The sequence below is a fragment of the Hyperolius riggenbachi genome, chromosome 3 (genome assembly GCF_040937935.1).
Source record: "Hyperolius riggenbachi isolate aHypRig1 chromosome 3, aHypRig1.pri, whole genome shotgun sequence".
Lineage (NCBI taxonomy): Eukaryota > Metazoa > Chordata > Amphibia > Anura > Hyperoliidae > Hyperolius > Hyperolius riggenbachi.
This window is the reverse complement of record NC_090648.1, coordinates 433199839-433221699: the sequence shown is the minus strand read 5'-3', so window position 1 is coordinate 433221699 and position 21861 is coordinate 433199839. Positions and strand designations below refer to the sequence as shown.

The following is a 21861-nucleotide window of genomic DNA, read 5'->3' as shown; positions in this document are numbered from 1 at the left end:
ACGTAGCCATGGTACAGAGAGGTAGGTGTCAGCTGATCATGGATCTCCTCGAGATGGTCCTCACCTGTAACTGTTTTAGATTCGATGGTGTTTTTTACCGCCAGATCAGGGGGACGTCGATGGGGGCGGCGTGTGCCCCAGCCTACGCGTGCCTCCATTTGGGCCTTTGGGAACGCCAGGAGGTCTATCCCAATGCGGCGTTTGGGGCACACGTCGCCACATGGATAAGATATGTGGACGACGTCCTCCTGGTCTGGAGAGGTACAGGAGAGGACTTGGCGGTCTTCTTAGATCACCTGAATATGAATGATAGGAACATTGTCCTGACACACACTGTCGACAAACGGGAGATTACCTTTCTAGACTTAACTATACGGAAGGAAAGTGACAGACTGAAGACTACAACGTTTAGAAAACCCACTGCAGGAAACACTGTACTTCATGCAACTAGCTTTCATCCTCCATCCCTATTGAAAGGAATCCCGGTAGGGCAACTGTTGAGAGTGCGTAGGAATTGCACAAACAATGATGACTATAACAGGGAGGCGACTGAGATGACAAAACGATTCAGAAAGAGGGGTTACGATGAGGAAACTTTGGATGTTGCGAGACAAAGAGTAGACCAAACATCAAGAGACGACTTACTAACAGCCAACAGACGTAAACAAAAATTAAAAGGTGATCATGTTAGACTTGTAACTAAGTATGGCACGCACTGGAACCAATTGAGAAAGGCGTTGGCGAAACATTGGCATTTGTTGCGATTGGACCCGCGGATTGTCGAAGCAGTGGGAGATTATCCTAAATTAGCGGCAAAACGAGCGCCGAATCTCCGCGATATGTTGGTTAGATCTGAGTTTAAATCGGTCACACCACAATCGACGCGGATGTGGTTGGGTCCCTCCATGCGACCGCAGGGTATGTATCGGTGCGGAAGGTGCAGTGTGTGCCATTTAGTTGATCGAACGAGTGAGTTTCGTGATTCACGAGGACGGAAAACGTATGAGGTTCAGGCGTTCATCAACTGTGAAAGTAGATACGTGGTTTACATGATCACATGCCCTTGCGGGCTGTACTATGTAGGAAAGACGACACAATTGCTCAAAAAACGAATTCAGCAACATGTACATAATATAAAAGAGGGGGATGAGACCAGTCCCTTGGGATTACATTTTATGTTGAATCATGGAAAAAACCCAGAGGGTTTAAGATTTAAAGGCATAGTCAAAATGCAGATACCCTCTAGGGGGGGCGACCTTGACAGACAATTGTGTCAAATTGAATCAAGTTGGATCTTTAGGTTAGGAACAGTCATCCCACTTGGGTTAAACTCTGACCTCCCTTTAGCCCCTTTCCTCCCTCAGTGATTAACAACCATCCCAATATTGTCTGAAGTGACCTCTTGCCCCACACTTGTAGTCAGGTTTGAGGTTAGACAGTGGGTGTATGATGAATGACTGTTGCTTGCATGAAAGATGAGGCACACAGAATTGCCATCATATCAGATTAAGACAGAAATTTTCTGCATCCTATAACTGTCAGTACATATTAAGATGAGAGGACTTTTGTGAGGAGGTGAAGAGTTCCCCTTTAATCCTGAACACCTGGTTTGCTGCACGGGACTATAATGTCAAAATGTCAAAACGTTAAAACGCCGTAATGTTGCAATGTTGTAATGTTGGGACAATTATGGCAAGGAAGGAATAATGGGACTAAGGAAAAAGTAACTTTGCTAAATATAAAAAAAGAAAACGTATATTGGTGAGGAGGAGTATGCAAAATAACAAGCACTGCTGGGAGGTTAAAATGGAACGTTGAACAACCGCCCACTATCATCTGACGAAGGCCGGTGGGCGGCCGATACTAGTGATGCTGGGGCAGTGCGGTGACGTCACATCCGGGTCTCGAACAGCGAGACTGTGAACAGCAGGAAGCGTGATTCATAGCGCAAGTATGCCGGCATCTGTATACCCATGACAGCGGAGTGGACTAAGCAGGACACAGAGCGCACCACGGGAGACTGCTGAGCAGTTACAGCGAAGTGGGACATTGCGTAGGAGGTGGTGAGAGCCCTCAGTGGCAACCCATATTATGCTTTATGCGCTCGATGCAAGTTTTGTCCAGCACCATTAACGCTGCATGAAAACATTGATGAGGCGCATGCCAGCCATTAACGTGGAACTGCTGCACTAACAATCTGGCTACAGCCCCTGCATGACTAACCACTGACCTCCTGGTGCTATGTGACTCTAGCTTGCTGCATGCAGACTGTTTCATAAAAACTCCCGGGAGTATAAACATCAGTGAGTGTGGAAGTGTGGCTGTATGCAGTGGAGATCCGTGTATGTGACACAGCCGGCTGTGTTTAGCTTAGGCTTGCACCGCAGTACTGCTCTTTTAATGGGTTGGGTATAGTATGTGTACAGTATTTAATAAAGTTTATATGTCAAGCAGACAGTAGTGAATCATAGTTTGTTCCTGGTGTCACATTGTCACTACTGGCTCCCCCACAATAGGGTAGACATAATTATCTTACATGATTCAGGCGCAGGATATTGTTGGAAGGCCTTAATGGCCTGGTGCACACCAAAAACCGCTAGCAGATCCGCAAAATGCTAGCAGATTTTGAAACGCTTTTTCTTCTTCTTCTGTAGCATTTCAGCTAGCATTTTGCGGTTTTTGGAAGCGTTTTTGGTTTAGTAGATTTCATGTATTGTTACAGTAAAGCTGTTACTGAACAGCTACTGTAACAAAAAACGCCTGGCAAACCGCTCTGACGTGCCGTTTTTCAGAGCGGTTTGCGGTTTTCCTATACTTAACATTGAGGCAGAAACGCATCCGCAATCCAAAATCTGCAGCAGCCCGGGAGTATGCGTTTCTGCAAAACGCCTCCCGCTCTGGTGTGCACCAGCCCATTGAAATACATTACCCTAGCGGATCCGCACCCGCAAGCGGATCGCAAACCGCAGCAGAACCGCTCTGGTGTGCACTAGGCCAATGTCAGGATGCAGTGAAAAGTCAGGGTTGGATTTAATGTTTGGACAATTAACTGCTTCCCAAACACCTAATGCAGGATGGCGGCGGGAGAGCGGCTCTGTCATTCCTCCGTGACGCCTATAGACATCATCTTGCGAGGAAAAGAGATATGAAGGGAGCTTACACGAGCATGAACTCCCGTCACTGTACACAGCGGGACCCAGCGATCAGCCTGCCAGCTGCTGATCAGCGCTGGCAGGCTTTTTTTTTTTTTTTAAAGGTAATTATATATTTATATAGTGCTGCCATCTTACGCAGCGCTGTACAGAGGACAGCCTGGTCTCTTAACTGTCGCTTGGAGGGGCTTACAATCTAATCCTTATCATAGGCATATGTAAATGGTGTAGGGCCAATTAAGGGGGGATAAAAAATATTTTTTGCAAAAAATTTTTTTTGTTTAATTGAAAAAAAAACCTAAAAATAGCAGCAGCAATCAAATACCACCAAAAAAAAGCTCTATTTGTGTGAGAAGAAAAGGAGATAAAATTCAATTGGATGCTAAGTTGTATGACTGAGCGATAAACCGTTAAAGTTGCGAATTGTAAAAAATGGCCTAGTCACTAGGGTGGTATAAACCTCTGGGGTTCAAGAGGTTAAAGAAGGTTACAATGCATTACTGTATTTTTTGGACTATAATGGTGCCCATACACGATACAATAAAAACGTTCGATTTTCCCGTTTTTTCGATCTAAATGATCGAATGAAAGTAGAATTTTTTTTTTTTGATCAAGAAATCTGAACGATTATCCCGTCTTTTTGAAAAAAATCTGATCGGACATGATGGAAAAATCTTTATATTTGATCTAATGGAATAATCGATTTAAATTATCTAATCGAAAAAAAAAAAGAAAAACTGTACCATGTATGGCCACCATAAGAATCACTTTTTCTCCCCCAAAAGCAGGGGAAAAAGTCACTGGGTCTTATTAGTCCATATGCAGAGAGTTCCTGACTTGTGAATGCCTGCCAATACGAATCTCCAATCCGCACAATGTCGGGGACTCCCTGTACTGTGCCCATGCAGAGGAGGACATGGGGGACACAAATGGGCATAGAGGACACAAGGGGGCCACAAAGAGGCATAGAGGAGGACAGAAGTGGACACAGGGAGACACAAGAGGTGCAAGGGGCATGAGGTACAAAAAGGGCATAATCCACAAGATGCCCCTTTACCATGGATGCACCAGGTGTAGTATTTTTTTTTTTTATTTTATTCCTCCGGTTTTTGTCTTCTAATCTCCAGATATTTTGTCCTGCTTGCTTAACCTCCCTGGCGGTCTATTAAAAACCGCCAGGGGGCAGCGCAGCCATTTTTTAATTTTTTTTAAAATCATGTAGCGAGCCTAGGGCTCGCTACATGATAGCCGCTTTGCAGCGGCATCCCCCTACCCTCTTCGATCGCCTCTGGCGATCAGGAAATCCCGTTCAAAGAACGGGATTTCCTGGAGGGCTTCCCCCGTCACCATGGCGACGGGGTGGGATGACGTCAACGTCGTGACGTCATCGGGAGTCCCGATCCACCCCTCAGCGCTGCCTGGCGCTGATAGGCCAGGCTGCGCAAGGGGTCTAGGGGGGGACTCTGCGGCGCGGCGGATAGCGGCGAATCGGGGCAGGGGGGTGGCGATCGGTGTGCTCACGCAGCTAGCAAAGTGCGCAGCGGAAAAAAAAATTGCGCAAATCGGCCCAGCAGGGCCCGAGAAAACCTCCTGTGTGGCTTACCTCGAACTACCGCCAGGAAGGTTAATAACTAGAAAGAAATACTGTAATTGTACTGTAAAAAAAACAAAACTCCAAAATACATTCAAAAATATATGTAAAAAAAATATGCAAAAAACCCCCCCACCAAAACCAAAAGTAGGCTAAATTAAAACAAGTTATTTTGGGGGTATACATTTTTATTAATTTTTGGGGATACTGCAAAAGCCCGTTTCCAATAGAAGCATGCAAATGTGCATGCTATTTTCTGGACCTAAAATTGCATGCAAATTTTTTAGTCTTGTTTCTAATTACATTAATGAAAACGCACATAAAACCTCAAACGCACACGAAAATGTCATGCAGAAACCTGAGAACACAGATTTTTTTTCTGCACAGATCTGCATACAGATGCTGGATACAGTAGAAACAGGCCCCTTGAAATACATCGCTATTGCGATTCTGTGTTCAGAAAATGCACGTGAATTCACATGTAGTGGAAACCAGCCCTAATGAACCCATATTTGGCAGAATGTTAGGTATTCCAGAAATTTGGGGGGAAATAAAATAATTTGTTTAAACTTGCATCCAGGCAATGTATGATAGCACTTACAACATTTTGTTGGTGATTAAGAAGACATTTGCTGTCTTTGTATTATTTGCAGATCTTTTTATTGAATAATTAAACAGATCACCCATTTTAAAAATAAGTGTTTTAATCTTTGCTGTTTCCGAATCTGCATGAAGATGTATGGGCAGATTGATCAAGAGACAGATCTCTATCTGATCGGAGAGATGTCAGCTGACCATACACCACAGGCCGATTCCCGAACAATTTCTGCCTGAAATCTCTCGGGAATCGGCCTTGCGACGCCGCATCCACCGCCCACCACTCCAATAAAAAATGTCGTCCCTCCCCCACTGGGGGGATGCAGTATACTTTACTCGTCCATGTCCGCCGCTGGCTCTGTCTTCATACATGCGGCCCATGTGGTTACCATCATAGAAATGGGCACATGTAACATCATTCTTGCGGCTACATAATGCCAATGCCGGCATGTGTATGAAGACAGAGCCGGCAGCGGACACGGAAGGTAAAGTATACTGCACGGGGGAGGGGTCATAGGGGGCGTGGAGGAGGGAACAGCACCAGGTGTTCCGCCGCGGTCCGCAATTGGTTGCATCGTCGATCAGGCATACTCTTGGTGGCACCGATTTTCTTCCAATTTGATAATTATCTAAACGGATGGTCGATGGGCTACCTAGTCATCTGATGTATGGCTACATTTAGTCTTTAAAATGTTTTTGGTAGTTAAATACTGCAGAGTGACAAACTTTGTACTGGTGTGTGGCATGAAGGCATGAAGGGGTTAAATGGCATCCACAATATTTTGAACCAAGCAATCCTAATAATTAGTGGAAGCAGCGTATCGCTCCAGAGACTGATCTAATATATTCTTCACCCCTCCATGTACATCACTTACATGGGCTGTAGCGCTACCTACCTCCTCTGCAGCTCCTTGATGCGGACCATCATGTTCAGGTGTCCCTGGGAATATTGCTCAATCACATCCCGCACATCATATGGTTTCCGAGCTTGCTGGGAGGTGGGGGAGAAATAGATGAAACACTGCTAGGATAGCAATTGCACTATATCATATACCACCTTTCCGGTGGACTACCCTACGCAGTTAGAAGCTTGCTGAATTAAAGTTATGTACACATGCTCAACAAAAGGCATTTGAAACATCAGATGAATGACAGATTTGCTATTTCGGATGGCAATCATGTTAAAAAAAAAATGTCATGACAAACGACCCATATTGGGCATTTGGCCCGATCCACCCAGCGGATCAACTCAGACAACATTTGGGCAGACACTGTGCGGTCAGCCACATGTGTACAATATAATTTAAATGTGTGAAGTGATGGCTTTCAAAGGGCTTGTGTCAGTTACTCCTTATTCTGCCTGAAGAAACGGGTAACACCTGCAAAACGCGTTGCCCAGCACATTGGTATATATAATAAAGTGAAGTCCATTACTACCTCCCTTTGAAAATTATTATTGGTGTATATTAATTGTTTTGGCCCCTCTGTTGTATTACGGTAGCCATACATCTGGCAACTTGGTGGCCAATCAACCATCCGATTCGATTATAATCGGAATTGGATGAAAATCGGTGCTGCCAAGTGCATGCCTGATCAACAATATGACCGATTTCAGGCCGAAATTGGTTGCATATATCAGTCAGACATGCTGCAAGATATTGGGCCGACTTGCTCAATCGGCGAGCAATATTGGGATGAGCGGCGAAACCCCCGGCGCTGTTTCCCCGTTGTATAAATGTGTGTGCAGTACCTGTGCTGTGTCGCAGTGCCCGTCCATCTTCCGAATCCCTGCTCTCCCGTTAGCCTCATACCCGTATATGCGGCTATGGAAGAGCAGCGGGTTCAGCAGATGGACAGGTACCGCGACACAGGACAGGTAATGCACACACATTTATACATTAGGGGAACAGCGGTGAGCTCGGCCGATTCCCAAGAGATGTCATGCTGAAATTGATCAGAAGTCGGCCTGTGGTGTATGAGCAGCTGACAGATCTCTCTGTAATCAGATTCGATCAGAGAGAGATTTCTCTCTTAGTCGAATCTGCCCATCAATACTAGATGTATGGCCACCTTAAGGGCTTGTTTACACTATTATTGTTTGCTGATTTTTGCGACTCAAATTGCAAATCGCTCTAAAAGCACTTGTGTAATGATTTCCTATGACCGTGTTCACATGTGAGCGTTTTGATTTTATTAAAAGCGCAAACGCGCTACATGCACAATTTTTTGAGCGTTTGGCTCAATGGACGAGAAATAGGGAAATCACGAAGCGCTTGAAAAAGCGATTTGTATAGCGATTTCTCGGGCGCTTTGATGAATAAATACATTGTATTTATTCATTTCCGGGTCAAAGAGTTCAGTCAGGAAGTGAAAAAATCCATCACTCCACAAAAAGCGCTTATAAAATCAATTTTCTAAGCGCAAATCCCAGGGAAAAGCTCTTAAAAAAATCACTCAGCACTTGCGATATCGCTGGCGATTTATAATGTGAACAAGGCCTTAGTGTGCGGACAACATTGTTTGAAATACTTGTCATTTGCCTTTGTTGCTTTGACATTGGTTGTCTGTTTGTGGTGACTTTTGTAGAGCATGTGTATGGACCATTTACACACAGGTCTTTATTTGATAAAGTAAGGCCTTTATTTCATAATGGTTGCCAGGAGTCACGTACAAACACATAACGTAACACACACTTGATCAAAGTCATCTGAGGCGGCCGATTACAACCACCTCAGCATCTGCCAGGAGGATCAACTTGGGCGAGCGACGGCCAACTCCACTGTGTACGCCGATTCCCAGCGTGCCGTGTGACAACACCTGCATCGCCCCTCTGTCCCTGCAGCAGAGTGAATCGTCAGCTACCCCGTTGACTTTGTGTCTGTCATCGTTGGTCTAGACATGCCCGAGGGATCAGGTTCCGACCCCCCGACGGGTGACATCAGTCAGCAGTGTGTATGGGCCTATACACGTCACCCTTTGTGAGATCATTAAACAAATCAATTGGAAACAGTGGTTTGAACAATTAAAGTTGAATCCGGTCACAAAGAGCAGTAAAATGTACATAAAGTTTGTATGATTAACTAGGCATAGTCACTTTGGCAGATATGACACAACAAAGCCAGTTATAGCAAACTTTGAGGTCTATTCACTATCCTACTGTACTAACACCATAAGAGCAGAAGTGCCTGTTGTGCAATATTTCCCTTCCTGTCCCTGCGCATTTCTGGTTCTGTTCATTCATTTCTACTCCTGTCCATTCATTTCTACTCTGTTCCCTGCATATTTCCCTTCCTGTCCCTGCCCATTTCTGGTTCTGTTCCTGCAAATGGTTTCTGTTTAAATTGAAATTTGCCATTTTTTTTTAATCAATACGAGTGCATTTGACTGATACCTGGAATTTTCTGCGGGCGACAAAATACTGCATCCTTCGTGTCACCTTAACTGCAGTCCGATGAGCGTCTGTTAGCCTGTAGGAGAGCATGATAGGTCAGGACATAGATAATCCACAGCAAAAGGCAAACATAGAGCAAACATGTTGACACAGCATGCACACTCAGAGGAGCACAGACACACAACATGTACACTCAGGGAAGCACAGCTACACTGTATATACACTCACACAGCATGCACACTCAGAGGAGCAAAGTCACACAGCATGCACACTGTATATTCACTCACACTGCATGCACACTCAGAGGAGCACTGTCACACTGTATATTCCCTCACATAACATGCACACTCAGGGAAGCACAGCTACACTGTATATACACTCACACAGCATGCACACTCAGAGGAGCAAAGTCACACAGCATGCACACTGTATATTCACTCACACTGCATGCACACTCAGAGGAGCACTGTCACACTGTATATTCCCTCACATAACATGCACACTCAGGGAAGCACAGTCACACTGTATAAACATCGGGGCCATTTACATATACTGATTGGGCCACACTCTTTGCTAAGCAGCAGCTCTCAAGAATGCAACCTCACCTCTGTCTCAATGAGTGGAAAACAGTTTGGGGGAGGTGGAGCTGGGAATGGCAAGTTCTCAGGAACTGCATCTTAAGGGGCCCATACACCTAACGACTTTCCCGCCGATATACAGCAGATTCAATCACTGTGATCGGATCTGCTGTGAAATCGTTGCGCAAACATTGACCGAACGATTGATTCCTGACCGAAATCAATCGTTCCTGTCCGTGTGGAAGATTTTGCTCGATCGCCGGCGGGTCGGGAGTGTGTCGATAGCGGTGTTCGAATGCCAGACAACCGGCGCAATACATTACCTGTTCCGCCGGCGCGTGCCCCCCGCTGTCACCACTGCTCCTTCTCCGCTGGGCTCCGAGTCCGGCAGGCTTCACTTCTTCCTGTCTCAGTAGGAAGTATAAATTGTAGAGCGCCCTCTACTGTTTAAACTTCCCCGGACAGGAAGTTCAGTGAAGCTGGAGCCGAGCGCGGAGAAGAAGACAGCGGAGACCGGGGGACTCACGCCGGCCGGATCAGGTAATGTATGCGGCGGCGGCAGCTCCACAGATTGTGATCGGGTTCATGCTGAAATCGATTCACAATCTGTTTGCAGTAAAGGCAGCCATACGATGCCTCACTGATCAGATTCAATCAGAGAGGGATCTATCTGTTGGTCGATCTGATGGCAAATCGACCAGTGTATGTCCACCTTTAGGGAGTATGGCTAAGTGAGTGACAGTGCAGCCTGATAGTCCTTATCAGAGCCTCTCAATCTTGCTGCTCTCAGTCTGTAGTTCCAGGCACTCCCCGATTTCATCCTCACAGGGGCACCTCTCCTCCGTGACATGGCGCATGTTATTACACAGTAACATGCTGTGGGTCACAGATAAGATGCAGACAGCAGTGGATAAAAACGGGAGTGCTCAGAGCTAGCCTCTGACAGAGGAGCGCACCCGCCAGCAGGTAAGATACTAATCTGCAGAGGCACGGAGAGCAACAGGTAAGTTGGTGGGGGAGACACCTTGAGGACAATTGCCCCCTTTGCCTCTATGGTAGCGCCGGGCCTGCATAGGCGGCCGCCCTATGATTACTGCAGTCATAGTGCAGTCATAGGTGGCCGCCTCCATGCCAGCCAGCAGTTATAGGTGCCCCTCATGCCAGCCGTCATAGGTGGCCCCCTATGACTGCTGCAGTCATAGGAGGCCGTCCCCGTGCCAGCCAGCAGTCATAGGTGGGCCCCCATTCCAGCAGTCATAATTTCCCCCCATCCCCTCCCTGACTGCTGCAGTAATAGGTGGGCCCCATGCCAGCCAGCAGTCATAGGTGGGCCTCCATGCCAGCCAGCAGTCATAGGTGGGCCCCCATGCCACCAGTCATAGGTACCCCCTCCCTGTGACTGCTGCAGTCATAAGTGACTGCCCCCATGCCAGCCAGAAGTCATAGCTGGCCTCCCATGCCAGCCAGTAGTCATAGGTGGCTCTGAGTAGCAGTCAGCATTCATAGGTGACCCCTAATATTTGTCAGAGTCACAGGTGGGCCCCAGTATCAGCCAGCAGTCATAGATTGCGCCCAATATTAGCCAACAGACATAGATGGCCCTGAATATCTGCCAGCAGTCATCATAGTTGACCCCTCATATTGACCACTAATACACACAAGATTAGTAAGCACTCAATACAAAGCAGCGCCTGGCTTATAACGGGCTACTGGAAGAGCCTCCTGGCAAATCTAAAAGGCACAGTATGTGCAATTGCATTTGCAGTAAAAGAAATAGCAAGAGCTGAAACCAACTACACTATTTCTTCTACTCACAAAGAGACGTTGGTTCATGTAAAAATGTTTGTGTTGACAAGAGCGCCGCATGCATTATCCCAACTTTGGAAACGTTTCTGTAGTATACTACTTGGGAGCTGCATTTACTTAAAGCGGGATTGTTACCATAAAAATCAAATTTCAACAACAACTGGTCTGAGTGTATTAAGTGATAAAGATGCTAATCCTGCATTCAAAACTTTCAAAACTTTTTCTGCTGTTTATGATTTGGAGTTATCACATACTTAAAGGAATTATCAGGCAAAAAAAAAAAAAAATTAGTTTCACTTACCTGGGGCTTCTACCAGCCCCATGCATCCATCCTGTGCCCTCCTAGTCACACTGCTGCTCCAGTCCCCCGCCACCAGCTAGTCTCATTTTTGCCGACCTTGGGTTCGGCGGGCCGCATTGCATACATTTTTACGCATTTCCGCTGGTGCAGGAACATTAACACATACATTTTTGCGCGTTAGTGGTGTAACGCGTAAATATTTACCCATTGCACCACTAACACGTAAAATGTATGTGTTAATGTTCCTGCAACAGCGGGAATGCCTAAAAATGTATGCAATGCGGCCCACCGACCCCGAGGTCGGCAAAAACGAAACTAGCTAGCGGCGGGGGACTGGAGCAGCAGTGAGTGACTACCAGGGCACAGGATGGATGCATGGAGCTGGTAGAAGCCCCATGTAACTGAAATTGATGTTACATTTTTTTTTTGCCTGATATTTCCTTTAAAAGGCACTGGCTCTTTAGTAGTCAGTGCCAAACAGTTGCATGTTGGGGGTTCTTTTTTATCTATAATATATTCCTCCTCTTCCCTTTATTTCCCTGCCTGTCTGCCTATCTGAAACACGATCCCCTGCTCACTTGAGTTTACAAGTAAGGCTCAGGTGACTCAGCGATTGGTGGAGAAAAAAAAAAAGTAAAGGGCAGAAATGACATCAGGATTTAGTCTAAACTGTGGGCAAAAGACATGGTTCCCACCAGGAACAGAAGTCTCTTCATTTACTAGTAAAAAATTAATTGAAATCAAAACGTAGACAGTATAATACATGTGTTATACAAGTAGATCAAGTATTTATCTACTTATATATGTGTTTTTTTTCCCCTGGCATAGTATGGCTAATCCTACTGCTTTGAGGGGAGTATGGAGGCACAGTACAGAAAGTGTGTGTGTGTGTGTGTGTGTGTCCTATATAATAAAACCCCTGTGTCTCTGCATCCTGTCCCTATATGTGTGTGTGTTCCTGCGTTTGTGCTACTGCACATGTGCCGCAGGCACAACCTGGGACAGGAGCAGGGGGGGCCAGCCGGGTGGGCGGGTGTGCACGCGAATGTGACGGCGATGACAGGCCTAGAGCCCGATTTTAAACAGGCTAAGGTCACTAGTATAATATAATATATGCGGTTCATGAGTTAAAAAAAAACATGATAAAGCATAAATGAGGTTTCTTCTGACCCCTCATTATCTTTGTGGCCCTTCAGTTCCGAAGGCCTCACCTCTGTTGTGCTGCTGTTGCACCTCTTTAAAAACTGAGACTGAGTTCCGATTACTTGATTGCGCCCCCAAGCAAATGTGCATAGCAAACATTGCCGGGAGAGCTCTGTGCATGCGCGGTTCATCAAGAATTGTAACCGCACATGCGCAGACCACTCCAGGCCACGGGTGCCCTACACAGCTGCTCGGGAGCGCAACCAAAGAGGCGCGCAGACGGGACAGAGCATGTGCTGTAGCTTCGACTGATCCCAATCGCAGCTTTTAAAGAGGGTTGGCACCAGGAAGGGAACCCAAACAAAATGATGGCCCAAATAGATTATGGAGTCTGAAAGAAGCCCCAGGTATGGGTAAATCATGGGGTTTATTTTCAGCTCATATGTGTTTTACCAGCATAAAAGAATATTTGAAAAACATTTATAAACAAATGTTGAGGACTCCTAACAAATAAATACTGTGTGTGTGTGTGTGCGTGTCAAGGGGTTCTTAAGATTATTGTTACAATGTGGGTACTCACCAATACTGTAAGTGTTGAGAAACACTGCCTTAGAACACGGAGAAAATGTCACATTCAGCAGTCACTCACAGCATGCACACTCAGGGCGTTGCTTCTCATTCAGCATTCCCTCACAGCATGCACACTCAGGGAGTTGCTTCTCATTCAGCAGTCACTCACAGCATGCATACTCAGGGAGTTGCTTCTCATTCAGCAGTCACTCACAGCATGCATACTCAGGGAGTTGCTTCTCATTCAGGAGTCACTCACAGCATGCATACCCAGGGAGTTGCTTCTCATTCAGCAGTCACTCACAGCATGCACACTCAGGGAGTTGCTTCTCATTCAGCAGTCACTCACAGCATGCATACTCAGGGAGTTGCTTCTCATTCAGCAGTCACTCACAGCATGCACACTCAGGGAGTTGCTTCTCATCCAGCATTCCCTCACAGCATGCACACTCAGGGCGTTGCTTCTCATTCAGCTGTCACTCACAGCATGCGCACTCAGGGAGTTGCTTCTCATTCAGCATTCCCTCACAGCATGCACACTCAGGGAGTTGCTTCTCATTCAGCAGTCCCTCACAGCATGCACACTCAGGGAGTTGCTTCGCATCCAGCATTCCCTCACAGCATGCACACTCAGGGAGTTGCTTCTCATTCAGCATTCCCTAACAACATGCACACTCAGGGAGTTGCTTCTCATTCAGCAGTCCCTCACAGCATGCACACTCAGGGAGTTGCTTCTCATTCAGCTGTCACTCACAGCATGCACACTCAGGGAGTTGCTTCTCATTCAGCAGTCACTCACAGCATGCACACTCAGGGAGTTGCTTCTCATTCAGCATTCCCTAACAACATGCACACTCAGGGAGTTGCTTCTCATTCAGCATTCCCTAACAACATGCACACTCAGGGAGTTGCTTCTCATTCAGCAGTCACTCAAAGCATGCACACTCAGGGAGTTGCTTCTCATTCAGCATTCCCTAACAACATGCACACTCAGTGAGTTGCTTCTCATTCAGCATTCCCTAACAACATGCACACTCAGGGAGTTGCTTCTCATTCAGCAGTCACTCACAGCATGCACACTCAGGGAGTTGCTTCTCATTCAGCGGTCCCTCACAGCATGCACACTCAGGGAGTTGCTTCTCATCCAGCAGTCACTCACAGCATGCACACTCAGGGAGTTGCTTCTCATTCAGCAGTCACTCACAGCGTGCACACTCAGGGAGTTCCTTCTCATTTAGCATTCCCTCACAGCATGCACACTCAGGGAGTTGCTTCTCATTCAGCAGTCACTCACAGCATGCACACTCAGGGAGTTGCTTCGCATCCAGCATTCCCTCACAGCATGCACACTCAGGGAGTTGCTTCTCATTCAGCAGTCACTCACAGCATGCACACTCAGGGAGTTGCTTCTCATTCAGCATTCCCTAACAACATGCACACTCAGGGAGTTGCTTCTCATTCAGCAGTCACTCACAGCATGCACACTCAGGGAGTTGCTTCGCATCCAGCATTCCCTCACAGCATGCACACTCAGGGAGTTGCTTCTCATTCAGCAGTCACTCACAGCATGCACACTCAGGGAGTTGCTTCTCCTTCAGCAGTCACTCACAGCATGCACACTCAGGGTGTTGCTTCTCCTTCAGCAGTCACTCACAGCATGCACACTCAGGGAGTTGCTTCTCATTCAGCAGTCACTCACAGCATGCATACTCAGGGAGTTGCTTCTCCTTCAGCAGTCACTCACAGCATGCACACTCAGGGTGTTGCTTCTCCTTCAGCAGTCACTTACAGCATGCATACTCAGGGAGTTGCTTCTCATTCAGCAGTCCCTCACAGCATGCACACTCAGGGAGTTGCTTCTCATTCAGCAGTCACTCACAGCATGCACACTCAGGGAGTTGCTTCTCATTCAGCAGTCACTCACAGCATGCACACTCAGGGAGTTGCTTCTCATTCAGCAGTCACTCACAGCATGCACACTCAGGGAGTTGCTTCGCATCCAGCATTCCCTCACAGCATGCACACTCAGGGAGTTGCTTCTCATTCAGCAGTCACTCACAGCATGCACACTCAGGGAGTTGCTTCTCATTCAGCATTCCCTAACAACATGCACACTCAGGGAGTTGCTTCTCATTCAGCAGTCACTCACAGCATGCACACTCAGGGAGTTGCTTCGCATCCAGCATTCCCTCACAGCATGCACACTCAGGGAGTTGCTTCTCCTTCTGCAGTCACTCACAGCATGCACACTCAGGGTGTTGCTTCTCCTTTAGCAGTCACTCACAGCATGCACACTTAGGGAGTTGCTTCTCATTCAGCAGTCACTCACAGCATGCACACTCAGGGAGTTGCTTCTCATTCAGCAGTCACTCACAGCATGCATACTCAGGGAGTTGCTTCTCCTTCAGCAGTCACTCACAGCATGCACACTCAGGGTGTTGCTTCTCCTTCAGCAGTCACTCACAGCATGCACACTCAGGGAGTTGCTTCTCATTCAGCAGTCACTCACAGCATGCACACTCAGGGAGTTGCTTCTCCTTCAGCAGTCACTCACAGCATGCACACTCAGGGTGTTGCTTCTCCTTCAGCAGTCACTCACAGCATGCACACTCAGGGAGTTGCTTCTCATTCAGCAGTCACTCACAGCATGCACACTCAGGGAGTTGCTTCTCATTCAGCAGTCACTCACAGCATGCATACTCAGGGAGTTGCTTCTCCTTCAGCAGTCACTCACAGCATGCACACTCAGGGAGTTGCTTCTCATTCAGCAGTCACTCACAGCATGCACACTCAGGGAGTTGCGCACACACACTCCATCATGCAGGGGCACATGTGTATAAGTGGGCTACTGAGTTTGATTTCATAGATAGCATCTGGCCTATTGACCAACATTTTAGTTAAAACCAAACTAAACTTACAATTTAACAAGAAAAATTCTAAAAGCCGTAAGGATGATATAAATGGAATGTAGAAGTAGTGGACAGGATATTTGTAACATGGCCTGGACTCCACTAGCGTTCTCTTCCTTTCCTCTGGGTATTCGGCTGCTGGGCAGGTCAATAAGGTGTGGCCATGTGATACCCAAAGCAATCCTTGTATGACAGCTTCCCTGTATTACAGTAAAAACAATGTGCCTACATGAGAAGGCAGACTTGAAATTCATAGGAAGTAGGTGGTGAGCAACTTGTAAGACCTCAGTCTGAGGCAAGTAGCCAGTAAGGGGCAACAGAGGTCATCTATGGCTAGGTGCACAGCTGCTGACAAGCTGAGCTACAAAATGGGATTTTCAGTCTGAACGTCAAAGCTCATTTTGAAAGATAATACAGCAGAGTCCCCAGTTTCCGGCACAGCAGGGATCGTCTGATGCAGGATACATGTGCTTGCTGGTTGCTTGAGCAACCAGCCTAAAAAGCACAAATTACAAGGCAACTGGCCTAAAAAGCACAAAAATCATTAAATATTCACCACTCCTCTAGCAATGTCCTATAGCGGGCTCCTGGCGGCTTTCTGGTGTCCTCTGTGTACGACTGCCAGCGTGTCACCTGACTGGGTCGGGTCACGTGACACACTGGGAGCCGTGCAAAGATTCTATAAAGCTTCTAGGAGCTACAGGGTGTCACTGGATTAGCAGTGAGTATTTTAAGCCCGGCAAATCCCCCTCCCCCAAAAAGTCCCCGTCATCCTCTCAGGGCAATTTCACACCAGGGCGGTGAGGTGCAGTATTTTTACCGCACCCCACCGCTGGGCAATGAAATTCTATGGAGAGTTTCATACTTCAGCGGTACACCGCGATGCAATGGAATTGACGTTTTCACCACATCCCCTATCGTAGTTTCAAAATAACATTACCGCGCCCCTTCTGCGTCAACTTGCGGCGAACTGCGTCGGCCCAGAAGCATGTTAGTCTATGGCGGCGCGTGGATTTTAAAAGAATTACCGACGTGACAGCAGTGTATTTTTATAATATGCTTCTGTGCACTTCCGCATACCCCGAAGCAGGAAGTGACCTCAAGCGCGCGTCACCTCCTGCTTGGCTAGTGGCCAGACAGGGAACACCGCGTACTAACACAGTGTTCCCTGAAGGCCTGTTTCTGGCGGACCGATGCAGTGCGGAGAAAGCAACTCTGCACATCGCTAACGCTGGTTTTCAGTGTGAAACCAACCTCAGGCATGGAGTTGAGATTTTCAGTTGCCTGAGTTTCGGATAGCAGGGACTTTGCTGTACTCCTAACTTACAATAATGATTGTGATTTGCTTTGAGAATGTATCTTGTTTGGGTTTAGTTGGGCTTTAAATGACATAATGAAAGTTATGACTGCTATTCTGCCCACTTTTACACACATCAACCCGAACACATCCTCACCTGCTCATCGTGCTGTCGGGGAGACAAAACAAAGAGTTACACAAAGTGACAGACAAAGACAGACACATAAAAACTCATCTAAAGACCTAAGAAGGCAATAAAAGACGATATACAGCAAACACTAATTGACTTTAGAGAGCAAGGCACCTCTGGTACTTGGACAAACACACACAGTAATATATGGCTTAGATAGATACATAGGGGTTGATTCTCAAAGCTTTTCTGTGAAATTATTGGAAATAGTCGATCTGACAGTAAATCTGTCAGAAAATTTCATTGTGGGTATCTAGTATAACAGTTTAGCTTAAAAAAAACAGTGTGAACTCATCCTAACGGATCTGGTAAAGCAGATCCGTTCTCCGCTTCACCCGATCCGTATGGCTTGGTACACACTGGCAAACGGATCCGTGAAAACAGATCTGATCACCTGTCGATTGGATCCGTTTTTGCTCCGTTTGCCACTCCAGCAGGTGAGGGAGGGTGCAGCAGCCGGGCTGGCGAGGGAGGGTTAAAAACTTACCCAGGCATCTTCTTCATTGCAGCCGTGCGGTAGAGAGGGTTTCTTCCAGGCTTACGTCTTGTCTTCTATGTCATGTGACTACACGTGTCATATGACTAGTCACAGAAGACGGAAGCCTAGAAGAAACCCTCTTTACCACCCGGCTGCAATGAAGAAGACACCTGGGTATGTTTTATCCCTCCCTCACCCACTCGCACAGCCGTGGCACCCTCCCTCACCCACCCGCTTGCCCGCTCAGGTACGGCCCAGTTTGCGTCCCCACATTCCCCCAGACGTTGACCCCCCCGCCCCCCCCCCCCCCCCCCCGTGGATTTTGCGCTCCGAATGGTCTGTTTTTTCACTACTAGCGTGAAGAAACATTCTGTTCTCTCATTGCCCTCAAATGCAGGGCTTCATCTTCCGTTTCCGGTCCGCTGGGTTTATCGGTCCGGAAAAATTGTTGCTGCAGCAAAGTTGTGGATCGTGTGGAACGTATCCAAACAAACGGACGCATGTGACCGGTTCCATAGGTTAACATTGGATCCGTTCACATTTGTTTCGTTTGTACAGTGTCCGTTACGGTCCGCTTTGTAACGCTAATGTGAATCGGGCCTTAAAGCGGATCTCTGAAGAAAAACTAACTATAACAAGTAACTTGTCTATATATCTTTTCTTCTGGTGCTATGCACTCCACTGCGCGCTCATTCATATAACACAACCTGCATGAAAACAACTTTACATAGCGTAATACTGTAAGGCCAACAGGTATATCAAGACTCCGCAGTGCAGGTGATGAAAAAAGTGCTCACACGTGATCCCCACTGCCCTAGAAGTTAAAAGGCTCACCAGATCGACTCCACCGTATCACAGGTGGCAATCTCGCATCAGAATATGTGTGTCACTCAGGACATCAGTGAACACATCCAGTTGTAGTAAAAAACAGCCTTTAATAAAACATATATAACAACATCATCGCGCAGCATGTCAGTTCCAAATTAAAAAACACACTGCGCCTCTCGCGCACTCATAAAACTTACAAGATCCCACTAGGGGTAAGTTGGCATGTCACAGCGGCAAGTCCCTCCAATTTAGATGCGCTAGAACTCTCTCAGCCGTTCGCGGCGTCCCGCTCTGCCGACTCCCGCGCCTCCGGACTTCCGGGTCTGCCACCACGTGACCTGCGTCAGGCGTACTGGCTCCGCCCTACGCGTTTCGTCACCAGGACTCATCAGGGGCTAGCGTTGCCAGTACGCCAGCCGCAGAAATACTCCTCGCCGTGAACCCCTCCCCTCTCCTAGTCAAATCCGACGGTCTTGCCACCATCACTTGCCTCACATTAATTACATTGTCATTGAACCCTACCATATCAGGACCACCCTGCACAAACTAGTTGAACAATATCACTTACATAATAACCCTACCCATAGCTTATCCACCCCCTAATATTAACCATTGAACATTTTAATTAGCTCTTTGCTTTATCTCTCCTTGCTATATATTCATGCATACATCCATTTCTAATGCCATCTAGTGGATATCTTACAAACTACCCCACCCTAATCATTAGAAATAAAGCAATTTTAATCAAATTCAATATTTAATCCAGTGGGGGCTAAGGCTTTCAAATTATGAATCCATCTACCCTCTGCCCTTGAGATATCCCTCTGCTTACTAGAACCCCTCCATTTTGGTACCCATTTCTCCACTCCCATAAATTTCAACAGAGATTGATTACAACCATGAAATTTTTTGAAATGATTTGAGACACTGTGTGATTCAAAACCCCTAGCTATATTATAGAGATGTTCCCCTATTTTCTTATGCAATACCCTAGTGGTACGGCCCACGTATTCCAAACCACATGGGCACCACAGGACATAAACCACTCCTACTGTAGTACATGTGATGCACTGTTTTAACTTGTGAACACGGCCAGAATTCCTCCCTATAAACTGATCACCCCTTACTGCATTAGCTTCACAGCATCCCCTGCACTTTCTGCAGGGAAAAAAGCCTTTTTGGCCCAATAGGTCAGTACCTCCTGATCTTAAAGGTGGATCTATATAGCTGGTGACCACCTGGGACTTTAAATTTGGTGCCCTTCTATAAATGAAGGATGGTTTCAACGGCAAATACTTACCCAATGTCCCATCCATCTTAATTATGTTCCAATGCTTACTAACCACTCTCGCCACCTGCCTGTATTGTTGACTAAATCCCAGCTGAATAGCATATTCCTGTTGATTCATGGGGGGTCTGTGGGTTTCATCAATTAGTACCCCCCCTATCAAGCCCCCCCACTTCCATGGCCACCCTTTCTACCTGTCTTCTATCATAACCCTTCTCCACAAACCGTTCAATAAGGAGTTGACTTTGACTAACATAGTCCGTTTGAAAGGTGCAGTTTCGCTTAAGGCGAATAAATTGCCCTTTGGGGATATTATTTAGCCACCTTTCATGATGGCAACTCGATATCGGAATGTACCCATTTCTATCTGTCGGTTTGAAGTGAGTTTTCGTAACCAGCTTCCCCTCCCCCTTCCATAATTCCAAATCCAAGAATTGCACCCTATCCATACTTACCGTGAACGTGATCTTAATTTCTTCCCAAATACAATTCATCTCACTGCAGAACACTTCCAATTCCTCCTTGGGCCCCCTCCAGATAAATAATAAATCATCTATAAAACAGGACCAGTGTACAATCCTCTTGTGCGTGTCTCCACTTAATACCAACTCCTCCCATTTCCCCATATACAGATTTGCCACGCTGGGGGCAAATTTTGCCCCCATAGCGCAGCCTTCCCTCTGCAGAAAGAATTCCCCATTATACCAAAAATAATTATGCTCCAATGAGAACTTAAGGAGATCCAAAATAAATTGAACCTGTCTAATATCTAAAGTGGCACCCCTCATCATAGCCTCGTGCACCACTTGCATGCCTTTGGCATGTGGAATGACCGTATACAGAGACGAGACATCAGCTGTAACCAGCCAATCATCGGGGTCCACCTCAATATCCATTAATTTCCTCAATAAATGTTTGGTGTCTTTTAATAGTGCAGGTAACTTCCTGACCTCCTCTTGTAAAAAAATGTCGATATATTCACCAACTCGTTGTGTAACTGATTCAACCCCACTAACAATGGGCCGACCAGGGGGGTTCTGTGTATCCTTGTGCATCTTTGGATTAAAATAAATAACCGGGGTCCTAGGTACATTGGGAAGCATATAATTAAATTCTTGGGTGTTGATAATCCCTTCCCGCTCACCCCTGAGTAAAATGTTCTTAAGAGTATTTGTATACATCACAATTGGGTTACCAGGTAGTTTAGCATATGTATGCCCATCATTTAAAATTCTCTCCATTTCGGTTTTGTATTGGGATTTACTCATCACCACTAACCCCCCCCCCCCCCCCCCTTATCCGCTGGCTTCAACACTATATCTTTTTCAGCTATCAGATCTCTAATCTGTTGATCCATAATTCTTTTCCCTCTACTATATTTGGCCTCAATTTTATCCAGATCCTTTAAGACCGCTCTTTTAAATGTATCAATGGTACTGCTCTTCCCAGTGTCTTGTGGATTAAATAATGATCTATTCCTTAGGCCTGTGTGTCTGTACACGTTTTGTGATGCCTCATTGCTTCCTTGTGTTACCGGCTTACTTAGAAAGTATTTTTTCATATTTGATTTTCGTACATATTTATTTATATCCACATAAGTTTCGAACCTATTAAGAGTTTTCCCTGGAGCAAAATTAAGCCCTCTATCAAGTAAATTCACCTGTTCCTTGGTCAAATCCACCCCACTGATATTAAATATTCCCTTGCCTTTTATTCTCTTCTTCTTTTGTTCTCTATATCCT

At 46.4% G+C, this 21861-nt stretch overlaps 1 protein-coding gene across 1 annotated transcript in view; it reads right to left on the bottom strand.

The window, feature by feature from the left end:
- The window catches only part of LOC137561642 (potassium voltage-gated channel subfamily KQT member 1-like), a 41550-nt gene extending 22624 nt beyond the window's left edge, over window positions 1-18926 (bottom strand). Inside the window, exons 1-3 of the mRNA XM_068272953.1 lie at window positions 18838-18926; window positions 8732-8807; window positions 6237-6331 (exon numbers count right to left, since the gene is read on the bottom strand). Of these exons, the coding sequence (XP_068129054.1) occupies window positions 6237-6331; window positions 8732-8764 (128 nt within the window). The 5' untranslated portion in view covers window positions 8765-8807; window positions 18838-18926. The remainder of the gene's footprint in view (window positions 1-6236; window positions 6332-8731; window positions 8808-18837) is intronic.
- Window positions 18927-21861: the final 2935 nt, after the last annotated feature.